At 36.4% G+C, this 26,359-nt stretch overlaps 2 protein-coding genes across 8 annotated transcripts in view; both read left to right on the forward strand.

Annotated features, from left to right (window-relative positions):
- LOC117282016 lies at positions 1 to 19,934 on the forward strand. 7 transcript variants are annotated; one of them, XM_033753728.1, is made up of 8 exons: positions 1 to 372; positions 566 to 922; positions 3,498 to 3,691; positions 5,839 to 5,992; positions 11,009 to 11,226; positions 12,723 to 12,885; positions 16,899 to 17,002; positions 17,568 to 19,934. In XM_033753728.1, the coding sequence occupies exons 2-8, from the start codon at positions 916 to 918 to the stop codon at positions 17,790 to 17,792; spliced, it is 1,065 nt and encodes a 354-aa protein (XP_033609619.1). In that variant the 5' UTR covers positions 1 to 372; positions 566 to 915; the 3' UTR covers positions 17,793 to 19,934. The 7 variants fall into 7 exon arrangements, with proteins under 7 accessions (XP_033609619.1, XP_033609620.1, XP_033609621.1 ...); XM_033753729.1 differs by having other exon boundaries at positions 709 to 922; XM_033753730.1 differs by having other exon boundaries at positions 1 to 256; positions 709 to 922.
- The window catches only part of LOC111870242, a 12,823-nt gene continuing 6,350 nt past the window's right edge, over positions 19,887 to 26,359 (forward strand). Inside the window, exons 1-3 of the mRNA XM_033753724.1 lie at positions 19,887 to 20,163; positions 21,542 to 21,676; positions 25,679 to 26,077. Coding sequence (XP_033609615.1) covers positions 19,887 to 20,163; positions 21,542 to 21,676; positions 25,679 to 26,077 — 811 coding nt within the window. The remainder of the gene's footprint in view (positions 20,164 to 21,541; positions 21,677 to 25,678; positions 26,078 to 26,359) is intronic.

The raw sequence follows: 26,359 nt of genomic DNA on the forward strand, positions 1-26,359 counted from the left end.
ACTTGAGTCAGTGTGTGTAGAGACCGTACATAAATATCCTTACAATCCGTGGTTCCGTCTTATGAATTGGATCGAGTACGACCGATTATGTTTTAGTCAAACAGAGCGAAGTAGAGTGTTGCTTTGATGTTCACTTCTGCTTCTTCATTAAAAGTGGTTTCTGTAAATATATAGGACGCATATCTAGAAAAGAAGTAATTAGGGTCATTAGAATGGAAGGAATGCTTATAATTCCTTTGTTAGTTATATTTTTCTGGTGATCACCTTTCTGGATTCTCCTATGTGTATATAAAGTGGTAGAGAATTTGAATGATTCGGAAAATGTGATCCACGAATGTCATAGAGGGATTTTGCACAGTTTCATTTACGCAGGTCAGATATATGGTAGGAAATGTAACGAAGCAGCTACTGGACTGTTGGTATCCTAAAGCGCAATTTAAAAATGTACTCCTATACATAGAAGGATAAACTGGAAATTTTCTTTCACAAATAGACCTAGTGTTCACATTAATTTGACCTTTTTTTGGGTGTATTTAATGCTGCTGCTGTTTTAATCCCAATATAGTTTGCCCTCCCTTGCACTGTGGCATGTGAGAACTTGAGAAAATTTGGGTGGAATCTAGTGGCTCTAAGAAGACCTCTGAAATATTGTCCTTCAATTGCTGTACACTGTTGCCAGCATTTATAAATTGTTTTAAACATTTCTAGAAGTCATCAAGTGCACCTCCCAACAAATATTAAAGACCACTTGACCCAACCCTGCATCGTTCATCTGCAGACAGAGGTGAAAGTCACACAATATGAAATGGGGCATCGAAGCACCACAGTTCCACACTTGGTGAGTTTCGGGTGCAAAAGGATCAGAGCCCTGTTGGGCAAAGCACTCATTCGGTGGGCATCTTCATTTTAAAAGTTATGACAGGTAAGCAGTTCTATGTACCTCTTCTTGAGGATGAGATAGGTAGGGCATGTAGCATGAATGGGGGAGAAGAGGAATCCATATAGGATATTAGTGGGAAAGCCAGCTGGAAAGAAACCACTGGGAAGACCAAGGCATAGGTGGGTGTACAATATTAAAATGGATCTTAGATAGGGTGGGATGGTATGGATTGGATTTATCTGGCTCAGGATAGGAACTGCTGAAGGGCTCTTGTGAACACCGTAATGAACCTTTGGATTCCATAAAATGCTGGGAAGTGGCTTATGGTGGCTTCTCAAGAAGGGCTCAGCTCCATTAGTGATGTACCTCTTTTTGTTGACTGCAGCACCTTCAGGAGTAATATATGGCATATGCTGTCTTGCCAATTGAAAAGTACTTTGAACATCATCTTACCTTTTCAAGCAGTCCTACCAGGACTTTGGGGCTTTTGGTGTGATAATTTCAGCATGAAGGATTGTTGTTTAATTTTAGAGGATCTGTTTCTGCAATGACATGATGGTATGATGGGTCTTCAGATCCTTAATGAAGATGTGGCAACAATCAACCAAAATAACAATGTCTTTGCAATTGTGTATACTGTCTGATGAGAGAATGTGCATCCTCCATCTGTCTCACATTTTTGTGATGCTTCATGGGTCATGTTCCAGCAATCCGTGACCATCCCTGAGCATGTGATGGCACTCAGACACCTGGGATCTGTATATCATTTATTTTCCATGCACTGTCCAATCCATCCGCAGCATATCCATGGGAAATTCTCCTGCTTAATGGAGAAATTTAATGTTTTCCTTTTGCATGAAGCAGTCGATTCTTCCACTTCTAAACCTTTGAGAGACATTTCTATGGGATTTGTGATGCCCACTAGTTTGGAAGGCAATTGAACAGTTATGCTGTTTCTATGAGTGTTGCTATGTTGTGTGACACACATGAATGAAAAGGCAAAGTGTGCAGTAACAATAAGCATTGAAAAACAAACTGAAATATTGTTATGTGGTTTGAAATATTTAATTAAGCCTTAAATCAGTTTTGTTCATAAAATATTTAACATCTGTACATTGGCTCAGACATTCCATTAACTTAAGAATACCAACAGCAGCAACAAGAATGATGGTGATAACTTTAACTGCAAAAAAGTAATATTAGCATAGCATAGTAGCATAACAGTAACTAATATTTCTATACAGTGAGAATTTTTACTTTGTTGACAAGTTCCACAGGTCTGTGCTTCACAGTGATTGGTGCATCGCTGGCTGTGAGGTGCATACAAATTTTGCCGATGACTCATTATGCGTTACAACTGATATCTTTTGGAAATAAGTAGTTACAGTTTACAGATCACAGAGGTATTGAAAATGCTGTCCCTCTACACATAGATATCTTTTGCACTTAATTGTTTTGTTTAAGAACACAGGTACAAAAATGCTTCTTTCACTTGCAGCACACCAAATAACCAACTTCCACTGGATGGAGCAGGACTTGTGGATTCTCTGAACTCCAGTAGCAATAATTATTTTGTGTATTTATGTATCCCTGCAGGTGAAATCATGCTTCATCAGAAAAGAATGTCAATTGTAGCTGGATCTCACCATTGACGACAGACTGCAGAAACAGACTCCAAAAGTGGACCTTGCTAGCTGGATCATGTGGCTACAAGGCGTGGGTTACTGTTTTTTATAGGGTTCAAGCTCTAGCAGTTGTGTTTCTATTCTTGCACTAGGCTGTGTGACACTCCAATCTCTTGAACTAGACGTATCAGTCGTTTTATAGGTGTATGTTTAAGTCTGGCTCCTATGTGATCTTACTTTTTCGCAGTAAGCACTAGGCTTACAAGGCGTGGGTTACTGTTTTTTATAGGGTTTAAGCTTTAGCAGTTGTGTTGCTATTCTTGCACTAGACTTTGTGACAGTCCAGTCTCTTGAGCTAGATGTACCAGTGATTTTATAGGTGTATGTTTAAGTCTGGCTCCTGTGTGATCTTACTTTTCCTCAGTAAGCACTCTGTGCTTATGTTTTTATTTCTCATCTATTAAGAGTCACAAAACTGTGAATTGTTTGTCTGCTGGTAACTTTTTGAGCATGAAATTTCCGTTGAAATTTTTCCGACACTTTCTAGCAGATACGTATTTCACATGGGTGTCATAACTCTGTTCTAAATTATACTGCACCTGGTGTACCACACTGCTCACTAACTGTAATTGAGAACAAATGGCTAATGGAGCTGATAACTGCTGCCTACTGCTGACAAATCATAAACTCCCACATGTGAACCACACTGCTTACCTTGAAATATAATTCTGTCAAATGTTCCACAAGTTAATTGCCCTCCTTCTTTCCACACATTATCAGTCATCAGGTGTGCTGATTCATTGGCAGAAATTGTATGTGCCTCACATTGCACTGGTTACCGCGAAGTGCAAAACCATGATCCAGTCAACAGTGTTAAAACAACTCACTGTATAAGATAAACTGTTCATTGCATATCCCACTAATTTCGATATGGATCTGTCCAGCACACCATTTACAATAACCAAGGTTCTGTTATATCCATTTTGTTGTAGTACCTTGTTCTGGAGAGAGTGCTGACATGTTGCAATCGACCTCTGCTGCTCTGAAACCCACACAAGATCCTGAGCATTCTAAATTGAAACCAGAGGACAGCAGTTCTCTAACAGATGTCACCGTTTATGAGATTGTTAGTGTAAATGTGTGGCCCCCAACTACAGCCACTGCTACTGTACTGCCAGATTCTGTGGTATGGAAAACATGCATTAAGCAACAAATTGTGCTATGAGGCTTTTGTGTTAAATGTGTGTGAAACCAAAAGTGAGAACACATGAGCATATTAGAACAGTTTCTATTGCAAAAGGGTAATATTGTATCAAGGTATACATTTCTGTTATATCCATGAATTTTATAATATGGTTTGCCTGTCTGCATTGCATTAGGTATTGTTTCATAATGTTACTCATTTTTAAAGAGGAAATATAAGCCATATGTTGATGCATTTGTGTATGTCATGAATATAAAACATACCTTTTTAGAGATTACGTAATGGATCTTTATAATCTAAAATTCAAGCGAGAATAATGTAAATTAGGCACATGAGACCATGATTTTTTCAATTTGAATGAGAATGAGAATTTTTTCTACCTCCCGGTTCTTCGTTGTAACTGTCTACTTTTTAACAGTGCACTAAAGCCTACAACATATCCATTTTGATTTTTTCTATGAAAAATTGTTGTAAATCATTGTATTTAAAAATGTCAATTCTGTGGCCATGTACTTTTTCATCATGGCTAGAAAGCAGGCGAAAAAGAGAGAGAGAGATTTTTTGACAATAAGATCCAAGCAAGAATTTCCAGTCATCATCATTCTGACAGATTGGGTAGTTTCTTGAAGTTTAAGACTGAAAAATCAACATTTTAATTGAGATCAACATTTTTCTCTTGAGTTCTAAAAAATTTGAGACTTGCACATGCCTAATGTAAATATATTCTGTCATTCTCACAGTGACTTAGCACATTTACATGTTGCAAATAGTAGTAAAACTGTTAGCATATGGATGATAAGGAGACTTTTACTATATGTAAGTTTTTCAAAATATCTTCACCTTAATTTGATCTACTTAAGCGGAAATAAGTATGGATACAGAACTATCTATGGCTGTACAGTCCTTTTGTTGGACCCTGGCCCACATTTTAGTTTCTTAATCTTATACACAGTTGGTAGGACTCCTTGGACTGGGGATCAGTCCATCACAAAGTCACTGTCTACACGCAGAACAACATAAACACAGAATAAACACACAAAGATGTCCATGCCTTGACTGGGATTTGAACCCACAATCCCAGTGTTTGAGTGAGCCAAGACGGTTCATGCCTTAGATCTGTGCGGCCAATGTGATCGGCCGGATAAAAAACAGGATGAGGAAAATATGGATTTAGGGATGATAGATTATAGATGAATCTAATTTTTGGAATGTAACAGATTATGGGTAAAAGGAATGGACTGTGGAAAGGAGATGATGATTTTCGGTGATAAAGAAAAACCATATGATAGTGTAAATAGAAGGAAAGTTGACTTAACTTTTAAGAGAATGAATTTAATTGGACATACAGGAGAGATAATTAAAAGTAAATAAAATTTAATAGTAACTGATGGCACTAAATTAGAATGGTTTTGCAGGATTTTAGGTGATAGAGGGAGGGAGATATGCCCTTACCATTATTGTCTAACATTATGATGAATAAAACAGTAATGAATTTGTAAAGGGTAGAAATGGAAAATCAGGAACTTTAATACAATTTTTAACGTGAGGGAGGAGAGGGACTAAGAGAACATTACAGTGGGAATCTGTAGAACTAGAAATATTATACAGTTGGGAGAGTTATTTGAAATTGAAAATTTTCATAAAAGAACTGTTATTATTCTTCTATATGAATGCGGGTGGGCTGTAATCGATTAGTAATGTAGACTGTTATGTCATCATTATAAAGGTGTTAGATGCTATTTTCAACATACTTGCTTATATCTGCTTCTTTTGATGTATGGAGCAGAAATAGAAGTTGATAAAGTTTCTGCAGATCATTAAGAAAAGAATGATAGGAGTTTGAATCTGAAATCAGGACATTAGACAAAATCTAATAGTTTGACAGAAGTTGGACTAACGTAGGATTTAGTGGTATGGATACAAGCTGCATATGGATGGCATTAGGATTCTTTTGAGAGTTTAGAAAATTAAGATTCTGAATAAACACCATCGGCGAGATGAAGTGACAAAATATGTATAAAAGAAAGTAGGCAAAGAGTGGACACATTCAAGAAGATGGTTTATGGGTGGACAATTTTAATTATAAATTTTAATGCTGACTAAAAACCTGAAACTTATTTCAATTTCAGGATAATGGAACATCAAAGACTGACTCCATCACCCTCCCTCGAAAGCGAAAGATTAAAAGACCTTACTCACCAGAAATTAATATTGGAAACAGAAGATTAATTGAAAAAACAAGGAGAATAAAGAAACAAAAAAAACTTCATTCAACAGAGGAAGGTATGACAATGCAAAACAACTTCAACATGATGGCCTCCAGTTTACTTCTAACTCCTAATACTCCCACTTAATATTTAAACAATAAATCTGGAAGTTGAGACAGCTGAAGAACACCAATTTCAGTTAAGGTAAAAGAATATAAATATGCCTTCCATAATAAAACATACACATAGTATTCTGCTACTGTCTCAACAAGGCAAAAGTAAATATGTACCATATATGTAATGAACTACAGCAAATTATACATTACATAATTGGGATGAAGGGACTGCAAAGTGGGTGCAAAATACATGTAATAAAACAAGTTCTTGAAAGAACATATGATGCCTGTTTTCCTTGAATTTCTTCAGTCTGTAGTGTGAGACTAGTGGCAGCTATAAAGTAACAATTATAAAAGTAATCAGTAATATCTATATGCAATTTCCAGTAATACAGATTCCCTTTATATTAAATTTGTTTCTTATAGCCTCATTGATTTGCACTGTCAACCCTCTCTGTAATTGTTAACACAAAAAATATTTCATATGGGATTTATAGGAACAGTAATTTGTTCATTTACATAGCAGATGCATTTATGAAAAATTCTGTGTAAATGAAGATGTAATTGTAAGGAGCAGATTTGAGGTGATATGTGACTGGAGTGAGGCTGAGACAAAACATTCCCCATTTCATCTGATCTACCCGTGTGTCACTGCGGACACTGGGCACTATGTACAACTTCCGTTGTCCCCATAACTTTCTGTTAACACCATGCTGTCATCTGTCATGTTGCCTGTTATGAATGATATAACTGTATTAAAGTTGGAGTTAAAATAATATAATGAAGATGTACTTATTCTTCAGCCTTTTCAGACTTTGATTGTAGAAATGAAGAAACATTTGTATCTGTGATCAGTTATTGCATGAAATTTCACATGACCAGCTGCAGTGTTTAAATAGCAATGTCAAACAGGAAGACAAATACAAAGCCTTCCCGTTGTTTTATGGTGTACAAAAAGAAAAATACATTAACAATAACTGCGTGTTTTATGAAAATCTACTACCACACACAACTTCAGGACCCTACGTTTAAATGGCATAATAAGTACCCTGCAAGATTGCATTGTCAACATGCTGAAAGTATTATGGTAGTGCGGTGACCTCTGGTGGCATTTATATCCATACCAGGTTTCATAAAAACCTATCAGTTGGTTATTAGAGGGGACAGACACACAGACATGATGATACCATAAGCCTCTCATTATAAACTAGAAAAGTACATTAATAAATGCAAAATATAATTTTTATTTGATAGATATATGTTCCCAGATTCAAATTTTTTTTTGTGTTGTGTGTTGAGATTTTTCTGAATATGCGTGCCCCAGCTGAGGATAACAGGACTTATAAGTAATTGTTACAAGGAACTGGAGAAGCCACATATTTGAAACTCTTGAAACACTTTGCATGAAGTCATAGTACAGTGGGACTTCCTGCAGTAAATTTTGAAAGCAGTTTGACAATATTTTCTTAACCGAGACATGCTTTCAGCTCCATGTGCTTTGAGAATTATATACACAGTACTTGGAAAAACACAATTTTTTATAATGAACAATTGTTAATGAAACACATCTTATGATTACTGTATTATTGAAATGCATGATTGTAGTCTCAGTAAATACTATATGAAACCATCATAAGAGGTGTATTATGAAATTGAACTGCATTTTGTGACACAAACTTCATTACCTTGTGTGCGTTCTGTAATACAGATGTTACACCTATGCACTGTTTACTTTGTGTGCTAAGAGGACGTAATCTTAACAAAACTGCCTTAGTCAGAAATACGCAAGTATATAATCCCATTTTTCTTCTGCACAGACTCCGTGAAATTCAAGTTTCCATAATACCATGTCTTGTATTTCTCTGTGTTCTAACAGAGTGCCACATCAGAAGCCAATTATAGCAGTTGTGTTGTCGCTTCTCTGCTACAGCCACACGTGTCACACTGCTTCAGTGGTTGTAGCACTCGCGTATGCTCGCTTTATCCTTACCTCCTTCTCCCCCTTAGAGGTTTAACAGATTGGTAGGGAAGGCTGAAGGACTTGTCTGGGTGTCAGTAGTTACAAGGCAGGCTGACTACAACTCTGTATTATGCCTTCTGGTATGGTAGGTAACAAGTTGGCTACCTCAAGGTTGGGTCTGGAAGAGCAGATCTGTCCCTGGTTCTTACTATAGCAGGGAAGGAGGAACATTTTAGCTCACCCCCACACCCACATTCACATGGATGGCACATACACACACACACACACACACACACTCCCAAGTTCCACTTTAATAATGTTAAGAGTTGAATGTATTGTCAAAATTTGCACCATGATCTATGATTTAGTATAAAAGCTTGTCTAATATGTTAATTTAGAAGAGCAATGCAAGTTTTGCATCTGAATGTTTTGGAAATCGGAATAAGATCTATGATTTATTATCTATCTATTATTTATCTATGATTTAGTATAAAAGCTTGTCTAATATGTTAATTTAGAAGAGCAATGCAAGTTTTGCATCTGAATGTTTTGGAAATCGGAATAAGAGTCCCTTGAGGACCTTCTGTGCTCTGCTGGAGTCAGCTATTCAGAGCCCTCAGCTTCCCTTTAAGGAGCTTCCTCCAAACCTGTCTTATTGGACTAGTTTAAACTTTAGGAGATCCAAAAAATTTGTATCTTCCAATCAATGAAAGTTGCTACACAATTTTGACTCTTTAAGATACCCCCTTGCCCTCTGGACAGCTCGATGAATTATAATACTTGTAGTGTCTGTAGCTGGCCCTCCTTCCTAACATTTATCATTCAACTGAGATGTCAGGTATCAGATTTCCAAAGCTGTGCCATCATGTTGAACTTAACTAAATTTTCAGGAAAAGTGCAGATGGCTACATCCCATTTGCATAGCAAGAATGCCCTTAAGTAACATTCTAAATGCTAGAATGGTGCCATCTCCCCCTATCTAGATCTTATATAGTTTAAATACAGTAATTTCTAATAATTGTCCTCCAGCATAATGAGCGATTACAGTGTGGAGCATATAGATTTGTTACTTTGTATATAGTCTCCTGTTACAGGACCTACAGAAAAAGTTGCAACATCCAGCACATCCAGGATCAGGTGGTTCCTGGATATTGTCATGTTATATCCAATGTGTAACTTTGTGTACGTAGCAATCTCATGGACAGACCCAGCCATTTAGTTTGTTATTGATATCCTGTCCTATTTTTCCTGCTACACTTTCTGTTCCCTTTCACTACCCATGTAACATGGTGTATGTGTAATAAAAAAGCCAATAAGACACTGATATTTCATACTTTAATCATCAGTTAGTCATTTTCTGGTTAACAGAGATTTCTGGATCATCTGGATATCACAGATTTTAATGTATGAACTTACAGAATTCTTCTTTTATGCAAGATAAGTAGCACATGATGGAATACATAAATGACTTTAGTTTATGTTTCCAACAGCAGTGGTTTATCTTTGATGTCACATTTTGCAACTCACTGAATAAAACCAAATTGTTGTAAATAAACCATTAAATAGAAGCTAATAAATGCTTACAAGTAATATGTTTTTGGACATTATCCATCATCTTGTCTATTTTTAAAAAACTGTCATGTTTCTTCTTAAAAATAGACAAGATGATGGATAATATCCAAAAACATATTACTTGTAGCAATTTACCATCGTCACAAACTTTTAGATCTTGTTATTAATAAATGCGTCTTCATTATTTCCTGCAAGTCTTCAGAAATGAAATATATAAATAATGTTGAAGAGTACTGTCGTCTGGGCTGGGACACCTTTTGTCTCGTAGAGGTTTACCATGTTACGGAGACAGTATGGCCCTATGAAATGTCAGACTATACAGCACATGTTCCAGAAGATAGTACTCATCATATTCATCACAATGAGAACCTCAAAGTTCTGTAAGTAATGTTATTTCTATACTTTTCCCTTCCTGGTTCCTGTTCATTCAGAACTGCTTCCAGTATGTTATTCTTTATTTTAATAGCAGACTCATATTTTATAAGACTCATAATTTCCTGCAAATGTGTTCTAATGTTGTAAGGCTGTTTTTGTTTTCAGAACCTTCTCTCAGGTCTGTGAAATATGCAGTACACAAGAAAACAGGATCACTTGATCCAATTGTAAAGGGTTCTGATGATAATGTAACACACTTGGTATTATTAGCTTTACAATTTCTTTATTAAAACCATCACAACACAACTGTATCAAGCCTACTTTGGCTCGGTTACATGTTTCGTTGTTTACATTCTCTATAGAATGGACAGGACTTTGTAAGATGAGGCACCGACAAAAAATTAACATTAATATTACTACATCTACATCACGAGCCTCCAGAACAGTTTATTATATATACACAAAATATAGAATACTTCAATTTGTCCGTGGGAACACAACAAAATCACAAAAACCAACGACTGACCAATGATGTAAAGCATCACTCGAAGAATTTTATTCTTGTTTTATACTATAACTTTTGTTTTATATAATCTAATTTATTGTATTTTTATGCCAAGTATTTCAATATAATTAATATTATTGTATCCAATTTTAATAGTACTGCAGTTCAGTGGTGTATATATGTTAGCTGTGTATTTGCCTGATGATGGCTTTTAATAGCCAAAGCATGTAGCAGAGCCAGATTAGGCACTGACCTTGATACAGTTGTGTTGTGATGGATTTAATAAAGAAATTGTATATTATAACGCAACAGGATGGATGAAATGAAAATTACTAGCTTTGTTGGAAAACCCTGACCAGAGTACCTTGTATAGTCATATTTTATTGATTTTAATTGTTCATTGACTGGGGCTCTTTCTAACGGAGCCGGCTGAGTAGATACCCCTCATCTGAGGATGGGAGAAGATCCTACTGAAACACTGGGTCCTGGTTTAAAATATCGGACAATGAGCAAAGTCAAGAAAGCTAGTAATGCTGAGAATCACTTGATGATTTTCTGTTTCAGGTACAAATATTCCTGATATGGAACCAAATGGAAAACCATTTTCCTGTGCAAAATGTCATTCTCCATTCGTTGTCAATCCAGCAAGGAGTCATAGGCTAGGCTCAAGAAGGAAATATAGACCACGGAAGATAACTGATCTAGTAACAAAGCAAGTTCTTCTGCTCTGTAATGCTTGTGGTCTTTCCATGGTCAGATCAAAAAAGGAGAGGCACAGAAAGGTTTGTATGCAAACACAAAAACACGTTGCAGTTTGGTTTTTGTGTGTTCTCCCACTGAATAAGACAGAACACAATGTAGAAGTAAATATGTAAACTCAGAAATATCTCTTCCAATTACACATGATGAAGGGATGCTCTTATTTTTAACATTTATGCTGTGAACATTCAAAAACTGGGAAGACATGAAGAATGGTAATCAGAACTACCGTATATATCTGTGTCATTCAGTGAAGGAGACAGTTATGTTCTTACAAATTGTTCAGAACAGATCTTGCAGCTCCTCAAATTGGCAGGTTTACATTTTAAGGTACCTTGTAATTTAATTTCTTAGAGAATGAAATAAGATTCACATAAAGCATCTGATAAATTTTTAGTGTGTATTCAGTGTAAACATTTGTGGCTTAAGTAGCTTAGATGCCTGAGTTGTCAGAATATGTCAAGCTCAAAAACACGGTAAGCTGTATTTGATAGTATTTGCATACCAGTTTTATCAGATTGTGAGTTCCATGCAGGAAGAATAAATACAATTATATTTGATATACTCTTAAAATTTACAGGATACAGACACATATGATTACAGAAAGATGTTCATAGAAGATTTGGAACATGTCAAATATCCATTTTATACGTTCTGATTTTTAACAGAATTTTAGTCGAGATATAAAATGAATGTGTTTTTATAGGCATAGTTCATTATTTTCACAATCATTTATATGCCTCAAGCAGGTTAACTCTGCTGTGGAAATTGTTTAATCATTAAAACGCAAACATTTGCGTTCTGATTGTCTGGAAATGTTTAATTCCCATAATCTGCATACAGTATTTGTCTTTACTATGTCCTATGCCTTTTTATATTGCATTCAATAGTATGAACTGTTTCCAGAATATTTGATGTCATTGTTCTCATTCACTTGCTTCAGGATAATTCCTGTTCAGTGATGTTTACATTTCTGGCTCTAGAAAGTTAGTAGCACTGAAAAATTTCAAATGTATGACTCAAATACCACGTACATACAATGTTACAGAAAATGACTGTGCACTAAGCAGCTTTGTCACATAGTCCTGAGAAGCTATTGTTAAGAACTGGTTGCAGAAAGGGCCAAAACTGAAAGAACACTTAATTGAAAAGAGCTCTAGGGACTACCTGTAATTATACAAAATGTAGCATCGGAATCAAACATCTTGCCAAAAGAGGGGTACCAGAAATCCTTCAACATATGACAGGATAGAATCATAAATCACCACGAGTATTCTTTGGAGAAATTAGAGTACATGTTTTGAAAGTCAGTAACTAGCTAATGAACGCTGCGGAGCAGTTTTTCTTGAGAAGCTAATAGTTGCTTAGGTAGTCAAGATACTTCCCACCTCCTGTGTTTGACATTGTTTTACTTTAAAAGAAGTCCCAGAACTTCCTGATGGAGCTCATATTCATATTTCTTATTTTATGGCCTGGCGAGTGCTGTGGTTCACTCTTGAGGATGCGTAAATGTGTGCAGGAACCTCCAACACAGGAAGAAAAGGACTGTTATTTGAAGAAGGCTGCTGAATTTGCAGCATCACTGGCTGCATCCCTCCAGGACCCCGATGCACTTCGCCTTTACTGTCCAGCGTTTAAATCATCAGCTTGTCAGTGTTTACAGAAATACATCTCTGCAGATGGTAATGAAGTATTTTTATCTGATTACATTTTACATAAAAACTTGACATGGAAGGAATTTGTAACTTTTCTCAACCCAAATTAAAAGTTTTACCTTTCTCTGTTATTATTTTACTTAGACTCTAACTTTAAATGTGGTTTAGTTGATTTTTATCAGCAACTGAAGGTAGCCCCAGTTATGCAGCATCAGTAATTAATAACTGTAACCCTGGTCTGGTCTATGCAATGTATGAATTATTTTATGATAAGGGGACGTACAAGAAATTGATACTTTGGTTAGTTGGCCCATTATATATATATATTAGATTTCTGCCTACAGTCCTGACATCACTGACCAAATTAGGTGATTGGCAGCAAATTTGAAATTCAGCCATTTAGTTCTTGCTATGGTTCTTGTTGAAGATACAGTATTAATTTGAGTTATGAGGGTTGCTTTTGGTGTTAAATGCTTGGCTTAGTAGGTGACATTGCCTGGTAGCCTTTTCATTAATTGTTTTCATCTTTACCATGATGACAGTAAGTTATATTTGTAGGAATATATTGCTATTTTTTTAACTTCTTTCTTTCTTTCTGTAGTTTGGCAGATGTTTTTCTGAGTTTAAGTTATAAACCAAGCAAATTAAGAGATGATTAATATTCCCAGTATATTATCTTTACTCTTTGTTTATAGTACGAATGTTGTATGTGTTCAAAAAGAGCATGTCAAACCTCCCAGACTGCATCATGTTTTGTAGTGAGGTAGTGCGAATGTCTAATCATTATGAATTCCAAGTCACAGACAGGGAAGAAGAGCAGAATGGGTCCAAGCAGGGTGACACTTATGTGGTATAAGAGGTGTAGTTCTGACAAGAAATTTTGTGACATGTGAAACTCCTTTGCGCCGGTCACGGTAGCTGAGCGGTCTAAGGCGTGTACTGTCTTCGCTCTCTCGGAAACCGGGACCGTGGGTTCGAATCCCACTCAGGGCATGGATGTTTAGTTTGTGTGTGTGCGTTTTTGTACAGGTAGAGGCCTTGAGATGAGCTGATCACCAAATGTGTACGATCTAGAAAAACGGAAGTGAAGGGAGAAGTTCATGCAGGTAGGCCTAGGCCCACTGGGGCTGTAGTGCATAATGTGTTTCTCAGATCACTTTACCACAGGGATATGAAATTTATGTCCATTGCTGAGAATTAATAAAATGAATTTCTCATGGGTCCTGTCCCCTACATGAATGCAGATTGAGGTATTGCAAGTAAAATAATGAGTGTGTGTTTGGAACCTCCCACAGTCAGACAGACAACTCCCACAGTGTAGCAAGAGCAGATGATATTTATGTACTTGCAACGTGGCTGTCTGTACTGCCACACAAGCACTACCCAATCACCGATCACCATAGCAGGTGCAGCATCCATTGGTTAGTGCACCACCTAGTGGCAAAATGATGGGCCTCTGATACGGTAGCATCAGTGACAGTTATGTTTGCATCCAGAGATCACTACAGCAGTGACTCTACTAGTACCAGCACTGCAGCTGACTCTGCCAGTGACCACCAGTGCTCCATAGGCTAGCCAGTCTTGCTGTTACAGCCAAAGCTTCCCTGCTATTCCCCTGGCTTGCCATCGCTGGGCTGCAGCAAAGAACAACATTGGGCTGCTACAAGGAAGCATGCCATGCTGGCTAGCTCGCCGCAATGAAAGCTTCAGACAAATTGCCCTTTTCAGGGCCTCCAATAGCACCATCGTCACTAGCACAGGCTATCCGCTATGAAGGGAGTCTCCACCAGTATTATTCAGATACACTGCCCGCTCGTCTGTAATACCCGCTCTAAGTGCAATAAACATTTGCTGTTGTAGATTTATGTGTTTGTCTCAGCGAGCATCAACATTCTGCAAGTGTAACATCACCCCTGTAATTTCTCGGTAAATTGAGAAAAAGAGAACATACTGTGAAGGCCAATAGGATTTTGAGACATCGAGGCTCCCACATTCTCTAGACCATCGGCTCAAAGATGGCAGTGAAGTTGTCAGCCTTACACACTGGCCGCCTTTTACCCCCCACAGGAAGATTCCTGGTACCCATTCCTGTTAGAGGCTGAGTCAACCCCAGGGCCATAGTGTGGCTGGAAGGATTAGGTCAATTGAAAAATCCAGTGATCTCATCGGGATTTGAACCTGCGACTTTCCGGCTTGTGGCATAGTGCCTCAACCAACTACAGTACAGTGTGTCCCAATTTCCTGGTGTCACTTGGAATTAACTTAGTTTTGTTAATCCAGGTTATGTCAAAATCAGTTTCTTATAGGAACCAGTGCAACACCCACTGAGAATTCAGAGGGAATTCTCGTCATTTGCTGAATACGCTTTTGTACTGTTAACTTGCTCTGCTTTCTCCTGTATTCCTTTCCAGTCCTACATGTTATCAAGTAATGTGTTAAGGCCAGTATTTAATGCCATCTCCCATGGATAAGATGTATGTGAACTGTCCTCTTCATATGGTATAATACTCTTCATATATCCACATCAAAATATTATTAATATTCTCAGAACACACGTACGATACACTGAAACCACAGACTGCTCATTTGTTTGTGACCTACTACATAATTTAGGAAGAGTTATATCATCTGTCCTACAGATGTACAGTTGAAAAAACAATGTTATGCAGACTAAGAAACAGTTATATGAAAAGTGTTTTATATATATGAGATTTATCTTTGTTATTAGGTAGTTTCAGGTTGCCAAAACAACAAACTGTCAAGCATTAACATATTCCAGAATATGTTAATGCTTGACAGTTTGTATTTAATTGAAAGTGGTTTTGTTTGGTAAATACAGTGGGCATATACCTGCAGTCATGTCACAGTTTTAAAGTTTATCATCCAAGAACAGGGATTTGAAACTTCAAGCACATACATTTGGTAGTTGTACATTTCTTCTTGGCTGAAAACTGCAAAAACAGTGCTGCAGTTGACCAGTGATTGTTAATTTGACCTTCAAGATGGGTTGTTTAATTGTCTCATGGATTTCATCTTTCTCTTGGGGTCAACAGAGGATAAGTCTGTCATTCACCCAGTTCAACAAATTTTGAACAAGGTGCATAAAATTCTTGGTGACCAAGATTTTCTGCCACAGATGGTAATATGATATAGTCATTTATTTATGGCTTATTTAGCAGTGGTTTCAGTAACCCAGACCATATAACATTGATTGATACGATTACTGGTAAATGGCAAACAAGGAATAATATGGCAGGTAGTAGTTATGATGTAAATTGTACTATTTCACCATTTGCCATAGAAGGACAGCAAAACCACAAAGGACCTTGATTAGGATATTTGGTCTCCAGAGCAGGATTTGAACTCAGAACATTCTGAATATGAAGGAGTGCCACTCATTCAACCATAACAGTTGGCAATTTACATTTTGTACATTCAATTGGTGAACTTTTTTGTTCATCTCTGTGTTCCCTGACTAATCAAATGGCTGATAATAACTATTCTGCCCTCTTAGTTACCACGGCCCATGTTCCGATTGTAGTCTTTAACAACTGCAGCAGCAGGTTTTAGAGCTTTCCCATATTCATCATAGCAGTTGCCTTCTGCTGTAGTTTATACAGATTGTCAAGTTATGTCTGTCCCTACTATGTATGTCACCCTAATTTTATATTACTGGCTTATTGTTAAAGCCCCCAGCATCCGTTTCCTATTGTGTCTGACAGTTCTGAAATAGGTGATAGCTCTTATGTACTTCTCATCAAATATATTTTGGAAGGAGGGAAAAGTGTCCATGTAATGTGAGATTTTTTACTGTTGCATTTGTAGCCATCACCACCCGTGTTGGATTTTGCCTGTTATTTCTCATATATATGGCTCACATTAGCTATCATGTCACACATGTAACCCTTGACCCTCAAAGCAATAAACATTTGAGAAAATTTTGATTTATTTCAGTTACTTTCCTTTAGCAGAATAAGATCTGTAGGTCACTGCGTGACTTTGAAACTGCTGATGGTGGTCCTATTTAATTTTAATTTTAGGTAAGGGCCAAGAAGAGTCTAATGGAAGAGCCCTGCATTTACTGTCACTTATGAAGGAGGCTGAGCGTTTGACAAAACAAAGGAATGTCCAGCACTCAAATGAGGTAGTAATGAACAGTCAACTTATTTAGTATGTAATTCTTGTTCTCTTGCCATGCACTGTGCTTTTCCATTATACCACACTTTGAATTCCCAGAGCTTACCATACTGTTTCATCATGCTTTAGTATTAGTCAATATAATTAGTATACTGTGGCACCAGTCATTTGTTTCATAATGCCCAGTTTCCATCGAAATTATTTCTGTGAAAGAAGGTTATCTATTATCTAGGACAGCCAGAATATTTTTCAATATGTGCATTTCAGAAAATCATGTCTCTTATGTTAATTTTTCTTTTCTTTCCTTTGTGAAATAGAGAAAAGCATCTCCTGTAGTCTTTATATCCATGTACTTCAGAGAAACCATCAGAAGTATTTCAAATATTATGACAGTGCTTATTTTTTGCTCATGAAATTAATGAAATATATGCACCAAAATGTAATGTTCCATATTTTATATAACAATAAGACAGATGTTAATAATGGAAGTTATTTTTTAGTATTTTGTCTTACCAAAATGGAGTGCATAATTTTCTCAGTGACAGGGAGAATTTGAATAAATCCAATTACAGAGCAACACAGAAGAAGGAACAGGGACAGATAAACATGAAAAGCGAAAGCCACAAGTTCCTTGTGGGCTACAGAAGTGCAGAAGTAAGGAGTTTGAGGAATTTGTTCTAAGAAATCGACAGTATCTGCGAGTGGAGCTTCATTTGTGTGAAAGAGCTTCTCAAAGAATTTTGATGTATTCAAATAATTTTTTGCACAAGAAACTGAAAACTTCTCCCAACAGGTAAGAAAAAAGTTTTTAAAATGAAGCATCAGTGTGGAAAAGAATTAATTCACTAATATGTCAGCACAATTCAATGTAAGAAAGTTGAGAACTCATTTTGGTAGCTTCTTTGTTTTATTTACATTTATTATATTTTATTATATAAATGTAATGTGGACCATTATGTAACTTTGTGGCAGACAGTTTTTCATGTGCAGAATTTGTTGTTGACTTTTACAGTATATGTACTATATCTGAAACAAGTTATGAATGAATGAAGATCACAAAATTAAATATTTCTACCATCATGATTCAACAAATACCTTCTCCCCACACTCTCACTGCACACTTTACAGCAAGATAACCTAGATTTTGTTTCCTGGGCTGTCTGTCCACAACGTAAGTTACAGAGTTCTTTCCTGGAAGCGGCCAACACGTGGAGGTTTCATCAGGGGTATCACCTGATAAGATATTATGTGCTTGCCAGTCAGCTTAGGGTTGATCTCCCCACAGGTGGTGGGCTTTATGACATACCCTCCAGTAACTTAAGCTGACTGTTTCCTCAATATCAAGGAATTCACTGTTATCTAAGTCTATGGAACAGAACTCAAATAAGGCCAAGGCATTAATTTGGATCTTTACAAAACTGTAAGGACCTTTAATTGACATTTCTCTGGCATTATTTAAGAATCTTAATCCTCTGTAGACTCATGTTTCTTGAATAAATGCAATACCTGACTTTTCCACGCCAAGCTTAAGGCAGAACTTTGCTATGACATAAGTTGTACTGAATAATTTTCATGATTTAGGTTTTATTTTGGTAGAAAATGCATACAAAATTTTCTTCAGAAAGCTTGCAGAGGTTCAGCTGTCTTAGGGTTAGGGGTCAACAGTGAGTTTCTATGATTATACGGAGTGTCTGGATGAAAGGCATCCAAGTAAAATAATTATATCTCAGAAAGCATTCATTATACATACTTATGGGTTGCACCATTATAAAGGGAAACTATCAGTTTTTTCTCTGAGTATATAACTTTCTCATTCAATTTCAGTGTGGGCTCCATTTGTGGCATGACAAGTTTCCAGACAGTATTTGACCTCGTTTCACGTTGCTTGAAGCATGTCTGGTGTTACTATAGCCAGAGCATCCCTTATGTGGGCTTTCAGGTATTGAAGGTCGTTGATCTTAACCTGGTAGACAATGTTTTTCACATAACCCCACAAGAAAAAATTCAGTGGGGTTAAATCTGGCGACCTAGGAGGCCAAGTGATTGGTCCATCTCTGCTGATTCATCTCCCAGGCATCTCTCTGTCCAGGTGATTCCTAACATGGTGGCATAAATGTGGTGGTGCCTCATCTTGCTGGAGGATAGTTTGAGGTGGTAATTGGGACAGTGCATACAACTCCAGCATGTCCAAATATGAATGTCCGGTCACAGTCTTTTCTGAAAAGAAAAACGGTCCAATCAACTTGCCATGCATTAAGCCAGCCCACACATTGACTTAGGGCCTGCCTCTCTCCAACTCACATGTGACATGTGAATTTTGACTGCCCCAAATCCTGCAGTTGTACCTATTTACAACTCCACTGACATGGAATGTTGCCTCATCCAAGAAGCACACTTGGCAGAGGAAATTGGGTGATGCATCAGTTCTTTCTAGCATGGCCACAGTGAAGTTTGTGCGTGCTACTTAGTCACTCAGTTTTAGTGCGTGAATCGTTTGAATCTTGTACACTCTTAGGTGGAGCCTTTTATGTAGCACATTGTGCACTGTTGAACATGGAATTTGTAACTGCAAGGTAGCAGCATGAATTTATTTGCACAGATTTAGCTGGAATGCCTTTCTCATATGATTGACATTTTCTTCAGAGATCCATGTCTTTCCAAGAGATTTTACATGCAACAGACTACCTGTAGTCCTCAGTTTGTTGTTCTGGAACCTAATTCTTTTCTGTATAGGAGGTTGACGTCCATATTGCATTCTAAAATGACACTAGACAGCCGTAAGAGATTGCAACTCTGCTAGCCACAACACACATTGAACCTGTTCTTGTGGTGTTGACATTGTTACTGAGCTCACTGAAGGTCACCATCTGGCGCATGCATTTAAGCCAGGCATGAGAAATACTTTCAGAGTTTTGCTTTCTAATGACATAAACGAGATACATGTGNAGAATGCTCGAGGCTTGCTGAAGCCGGTGTCAGAATTGGCAAATGAAACATGCTGCAGTGACAGATGTGTACAGATGGTACTAACCCATGCCAAGCTATTAGAAGTGTGGCGGGCCACAGCAAAGTTAGGACAGCGTGAGGCAAGGCGAGTCTTGGCAGAGATGTTAACTCCGTCAGGGGGTACAAAAGCTAATTGCTACAAATTCATTTCCATGGTGACAGGTAGGTGAGGTTAATAATGAGCATCTGTTACTTTTAAGGCATGCAGCTTGTTATTTTATAATGACCTAGTCATTTGATTAGTTAGCTGAATCAACTTTATACACTCTTAGGAATTTCACAGAGTGACTAATTGAGAGCAGATGATGTGCCAAATGAAATTGTTTTGCCTAGGTAAAGTGTGAAAACCCATTTTCTTACAATGCACACACACCCCTATCATTACACTGATTGCTGTGAGTGCATTCCTATCACATTCCTACATGCTTGTTAACTGCAAATGTTCAGTTAATATATGAAATACATAGTGAAATTCTCAACATTTTACATCTTAACTGCCATGAAACAGTTACTTCATGAACTCCTCTGTTATTTTGTAAAGTAACTAGTTAGATTTCGGAACTTTATTCTCAGTACATATGTGGTCTGACAATTAAGTTTGCAAACTCATCATGATAAACGTGTTATATCCCTCATTGCTGAATATCACTGTGGTCGCCTTCAAAGTACTCCCTTTGGGAAGCTATGCACTGATGCCAGTGTCTAGTCAACCCTTCAAAACAATTTTGGAATTGGTTTTGTGGAATGACCTTCACAGCTGCTGTCATATTGCTCCTGATGTCATCAATGTGAAAATCAAGTCAGCATGAAATTAAGATGAAAAATTATCAGTATTGCTAAGAAATTAATATTCTTTTGGTATCTATCTCCTTTATATCAGTAAAGGTAAAGTTGTTCCTGTCCTTAAATAATTAAACACTATACCATGAAGGTGTACGTACAGATCCATGTAGTCTTGACCTTGCCACTAGTAAGAGGTGGGTAGTCAGCTTCACACCCCATCCTCTTTAACTACAGAGAAATAGCTCCCAGTACCCATTGGATATCAGGCTGGGTGGGCCCCAGAACCAGTCTGGATGACATGGAGAAGAAAAAACCTTGCCCCTACTGGGATTTGAATTTGGACCCCTCAGTCATCCAGCCCATAGCCAGTCACTAAACAGATTGCACTATTCCAGCTCCTCCCTTATACCAGTTATCCAAAATTTAAATTTAATTATTTGTTCAGTGTTCCATAAAACATGAGAAATGTAAGACTGTGATTTAACATGTGTGTCAGAAACACAGAATTTTAAGGATAGGTAAAATTAAGTTGATGTCACAGAGAGATGTCTATTCTGCAGTCAGATGTTAATGCTTGTTTAGCTGATTCTTGTTGCCCAAGAGCAGTTTTTTCTGTCAGTTGGTGTTTTCACTGCAATTTTTGTGTTGAGCCGTGAAACATGCCTCAATAATATATATAGCTGAAAGTTTTAGTAAGTTATAAGGAAACTGACATTATTCCACTTACAACTTAGTTCTTCTGATTTTCTGGTTTCAGGGTGCAGTTATGCAACAATATGTCTGGTCAGTGACCAGATGAAGAGAACACAAGGTGAACGAGAGCCTCCAGAACATGGCCTAAAGCAGTGGTGGCGCGATCACCCAAAGAAGAAGAAGCAGAAGAAAGTTTCCAGTAGGTATAAATATGTATGTGAATAAGAATTGGGATGCATTTTCTCTCTTATCAGGCACAGCACAAGTAAGAAGAAATAAAATTAGCTTTGTGGTATGTCAGATATCACTTTTTCATGTTTAAACTGACACACCCCCTACTGGGGCTGAAGAAAGTGGCTGTCCAGAGGTCAGCATTGGTCATTGTGGGTTACTATGGAAAACAAAGTCAACTTATCAAATATGGAACATAAACTTATTAAATAAAAATGTGAGATGATAAACAAATAAAGTTAACACATGTAATAACAGCAATAGCAATGTAAACCAGAAGTAGAGAACAGAAGCCAATTGAAACTTAGAAGTCAGGGAAGATGTTTTTGACTGCTGGGAGTGTGAGTATTTTGTGCAGGCCTACTAAGCCCATAGTCCCTACAAGTCCTAATAGGTAGAAATTGCAGAATCCATCCTCTTCCAAATAAATGATTGGCAGACGTTACACTGAATTTTGCTTAGATTAAATAGCCATCAAGAGGAGAAGCATGAAAAAAAGTAAAAAAGTTTTGGAACAACAACCTCTGGGTGACCACCATAACAAGCACTGCAGTGAAGAACTGACAAACAATACCTGGAAACATTATCTTCTGCTGATAATTGGTCAGCTAAGAACAGGACTGAATCTCTGTTGAGTGTTAGTATCTTCATATAACATAAGAAGCTTGAGCAGAACCAGACAAACTGGAATATGGATGTCAGCGTCATACATATGTGACGGCCTCAGCAATAACATTCTGGGTACCCCTGATATAACATATCTTGTACTTGAAGGAGGATAGTCTTACGATTCAATGACTTGTTGTGCCTAATTGACACAGGCGAGATATACACCACATAAGAGCTTGGTTGTCCATCTCAAGATTGAATTCTGCATGCTCCAAGTATGACCTGAATTTCTCCAGCCCAAAAAAGAACAGCCAAAACTTGGGCTTCTAAGTGGAAAACTTCCTTTCCTGTTGGGACAAGGTCTTGGAAGAATGAGCTGTAGGCTGGTGGTCGCTATCAAGTCCTGTCTAATACAATCCATATCTCTAACTACAATATGCTACATCATACAGAATCCATCTTTCAGAATACTAGGAACCGCAACATCCGTTCAAGAAGAACTCATGATATAACACTTCCATGCAGAACAACAGAATAATCAGTGAGTGCTACACACACAGCTATAAATAGCAACCTCAATCCAAGATTCCCACAGAATAAACACTCCAACATAAGACAACAAAATTGACAACGGATGATGAACACTAAGTACACACAGGTGGTTGTAACTAATGCAAAAACGCCACACAAAAATAACATTTTTAATATTATAATACATATTCTTAATTTTTCAGATTACTCACTAAACACCAATCAACATGACCTTATTTAAATTACTATTATTATTATTATTATTATTATTATTATTTCTTCCTTATTCCATTACATCTATAGTAGGCTAAAGCCTTAGATACAGAATTGTGTCAATTTATCTTGATAATACTATGAAGCAATTGTCAAAAACTTATAATATATGACAGTGTTTGTTTACATCATAATACAATTACTCTCTAGCACAGTACATTCAAAATTATCATTTAAAATAAAAATTTAAGATAAAAGTTTCCATCATAAGTAACAGAATATTTTGGTCATATAGCTTTAACATATACAACAAATCCAACATATAAAAACATTCAGTTATAAGTATGGTTATCATACATTCACGATTATTATCCATTTACTGTACTACTCAACATCTTATATATTTATATAGTTGTGTAAGCATTATCTCTTAAAATATTCATCCAGTGTATAAAAAGAATTAAATAAAGAAATTGCTTTAAATTGTTTTTAAACCTATTTATATCATTAGAAGTTATTTTAATTTTATTAGGTAGTGCATTGTAAATCCTTACGGCCATGTGAATTACCCCATTACCATATTTCATCAAATTTACCTGGCTCATGTATATCCATATCATGTCTAGTATTTATTTCATAGTGATCCATATTTGTATCAAATATTTCTCTATTATTTACTACAAACATCAGCAGAGAATATATATACTGTGATCTTAAAGGAAATATATTCATATTCCTAAACAGTTCTCTGCATGACTCTCTGTAGCCACATCCTTTTATTATTCTTATAACTCTCTTTTGTATCTTAAAAACTCTTTCAGCTTGCGCTGAGTTACCCCAAAACATTATATCATATGTCATAACAGAATGGAAGTATGAATAATAAACACTTTTTAATGTTTTTACAGACACCACTGGTTTTACATTTCTTATCATATAACAAGCTGTATTTAGTTTCTTTATTATCTCATCTATATGTCTATCCCAAGTTATATCATTTTGGATAGTCAGGCCAAGAAATGTAATGTGATTTGTATTTAATAAGACCGTTCCTATGTCTCCCATTTCTCTAACTACATTATTTTTTACAGTGAAGTTTATATAATATGTTTTCATTATATTAAGTGACATTAAATTTTTTTTAAACCAGTCCTCCAGCATTTTATATACTTCATTTATTATATTTTTAAGTTTTATTGGATTGTCCAGAGAGATTAAAAAACTGGCATCATCAGCAAATAGAATGGGAATACTCTTAGTCTCTAAAACCTTGGGTAGGTCATTTATATATATTATAAACAGCAGTGGTCCCAGTATCGACCCTTGCCGGGCACCATTAGTTACTTTAACCCATCGAGAGTTTAGTTTACTACTGTTTGTCCCATTGGAGATAGCAGTTCTCTGTTTTCTATTCGATAGATATGACTTATATAGGTCGTATTGTCTTTTATTCCATAACACCCCAATTTATTTAATAATATATCATGGCTAACAGAATTGAAAGCCTTTTCTAAGTCACAGAAAATCCCACAGACTTGCATTTTTTATTTAATGAGTCTAGTATTCGAGAGATAAGTCTATAAATTGCATTTTCAGTCGCTTGATTTTCTCTAAATCCAAACTGGTATTTGCTTAATATACTATTATCATTCAAATCTTTTAACAATCTACTATGCATTGCCTTCTCAAATATCTTACTAATAGATGTCAATATGGATGTAGGTCTGTAATTTGATTCTAAGTTTTTATCACCTTTTTTTGTATATTGGTATAATTGTAGCATATTTTAATCTGTCTGGGAAAATACCCTCATGCATAGCCCTGTTACATAAGTAACTTATAGGTTCACTAATAAAGATTTTACAGGCTTTGAGTATATTATTTGAAATTTCATCATATCCATGGGTTTGACTAAATTTTAGGGACTATATAATCCTCTCTATTTCCCTACTTGTAGTTTTTATAGTTTTTATGCTAGGTAGTGGACTTTCAAATGCATCAGTCAAGTATGTCATATAATTTGTAGTTTTAGGTGTATTATTTTCACCATTTCCTTTTATATATTTATGTATATTAACCACTAAAATACCTATTAAATATTTCAGCAATATCGTTCAAATTAGTATTCTTTTTACCTTCAGTGTCCAAGGTTTGAATATTTTCTCTATTTCCTTTCTTTAACACTTCACCATTTATTATTCTCAAGGTGGTTCTAGCTCTATTTTTTTTAATATTTAATTTGTTTATCATATGTCATCTTAGCTAGATTTATCACTCTAATTAATATTTTGCAGTTCTTATAATAGGTCACTATTATAGGGTTGTTACTTTTTTTTGCTTCAACATATAATATCCTTTTGTTTCTACAAGAAATTCTTATACCAGTGGTAATCCATGATTTCTGTTTATACTTTTGTCTACTTGTTATTGGAAACGACTATCCCAGCATTTGCATGGATATCCTGAAGGAAGTGTCAGTCAGGATACTCTGTGTCCTTCTGAAATACAAGCTGGAAACTGTCCTGTTTCAGTGAAATTGCTTGGTCACTTTGTGTAAAGAATACATAAAATTATATAATATAATAAGTGGGATTTGGAATATATTTACTGTTAACAGATAAATCAAAGAAGATGGGCAACACTGAAGAAGATACTCCTTCCTCACCCTTAACAAATGTTGCCAATATTCACCTTCCACACAGAGAAGAACTAGACTCCCTGACCCCACAACAAGCTTCCTGCCATTTGCAGAAGCTACTTGAGCTGCAGAAACAACTTTCAGCACAACAAATTCAACTGCAACAACAGATGCAGGAGGTGAGACTGAAGATGAACAAGGTTCAGCAGCTGCCCATAAGTTCAATTCCAGTGCAAGCAGCTCAGTCAGCCAAGAACATTGAAACAGTGACAGTATTGGCCCCAGCTGATGCAAATGACAGTGGTGGAGAGTTGGTAACAAGAAGTGGTGCTCAGCAAGTGCTGCATATCTTGGAGCTGCCCACATCATCACCATCAGGTGAAACATTGTCTGTCATTGTATATCAAGATCAAGCATTTTCATAATCAAGGAAAAAATTCATGCAAAAGCTGCACATACTTTCCCTTATATGCTTGATGGATCACAGCCATCCTAAAATTAATATTTAATAAAGATTATCTGTCTTAAATATAAACAGTTTTTAGTCCATGATAACGGCCATAGAGAGCAGATTGTTATTCGAAGGAAAAAATAACACTGCAATTTTATTTGGGAATATCAGTACTATAAATCTGTGAAATTTGATAAAAAAACATTATA

The sequence above is a fragment of the Cryptotermes secundus genome, unplaced genomic scaffold (assembly GCF_002891405.2).
Source record: "Cryptotermes secundus unplaced genomic scaffold, Csec_1.0 scaffold75, whole genome shotgun sequence".
Taxonomy (NCBI): domain Eukaryota; kingdom Metazoa; phylum Arthropoda; class Insecta; order Blattodea; family Kalotermitidae; genus Cryptotermes; species Cryptotermes secundus.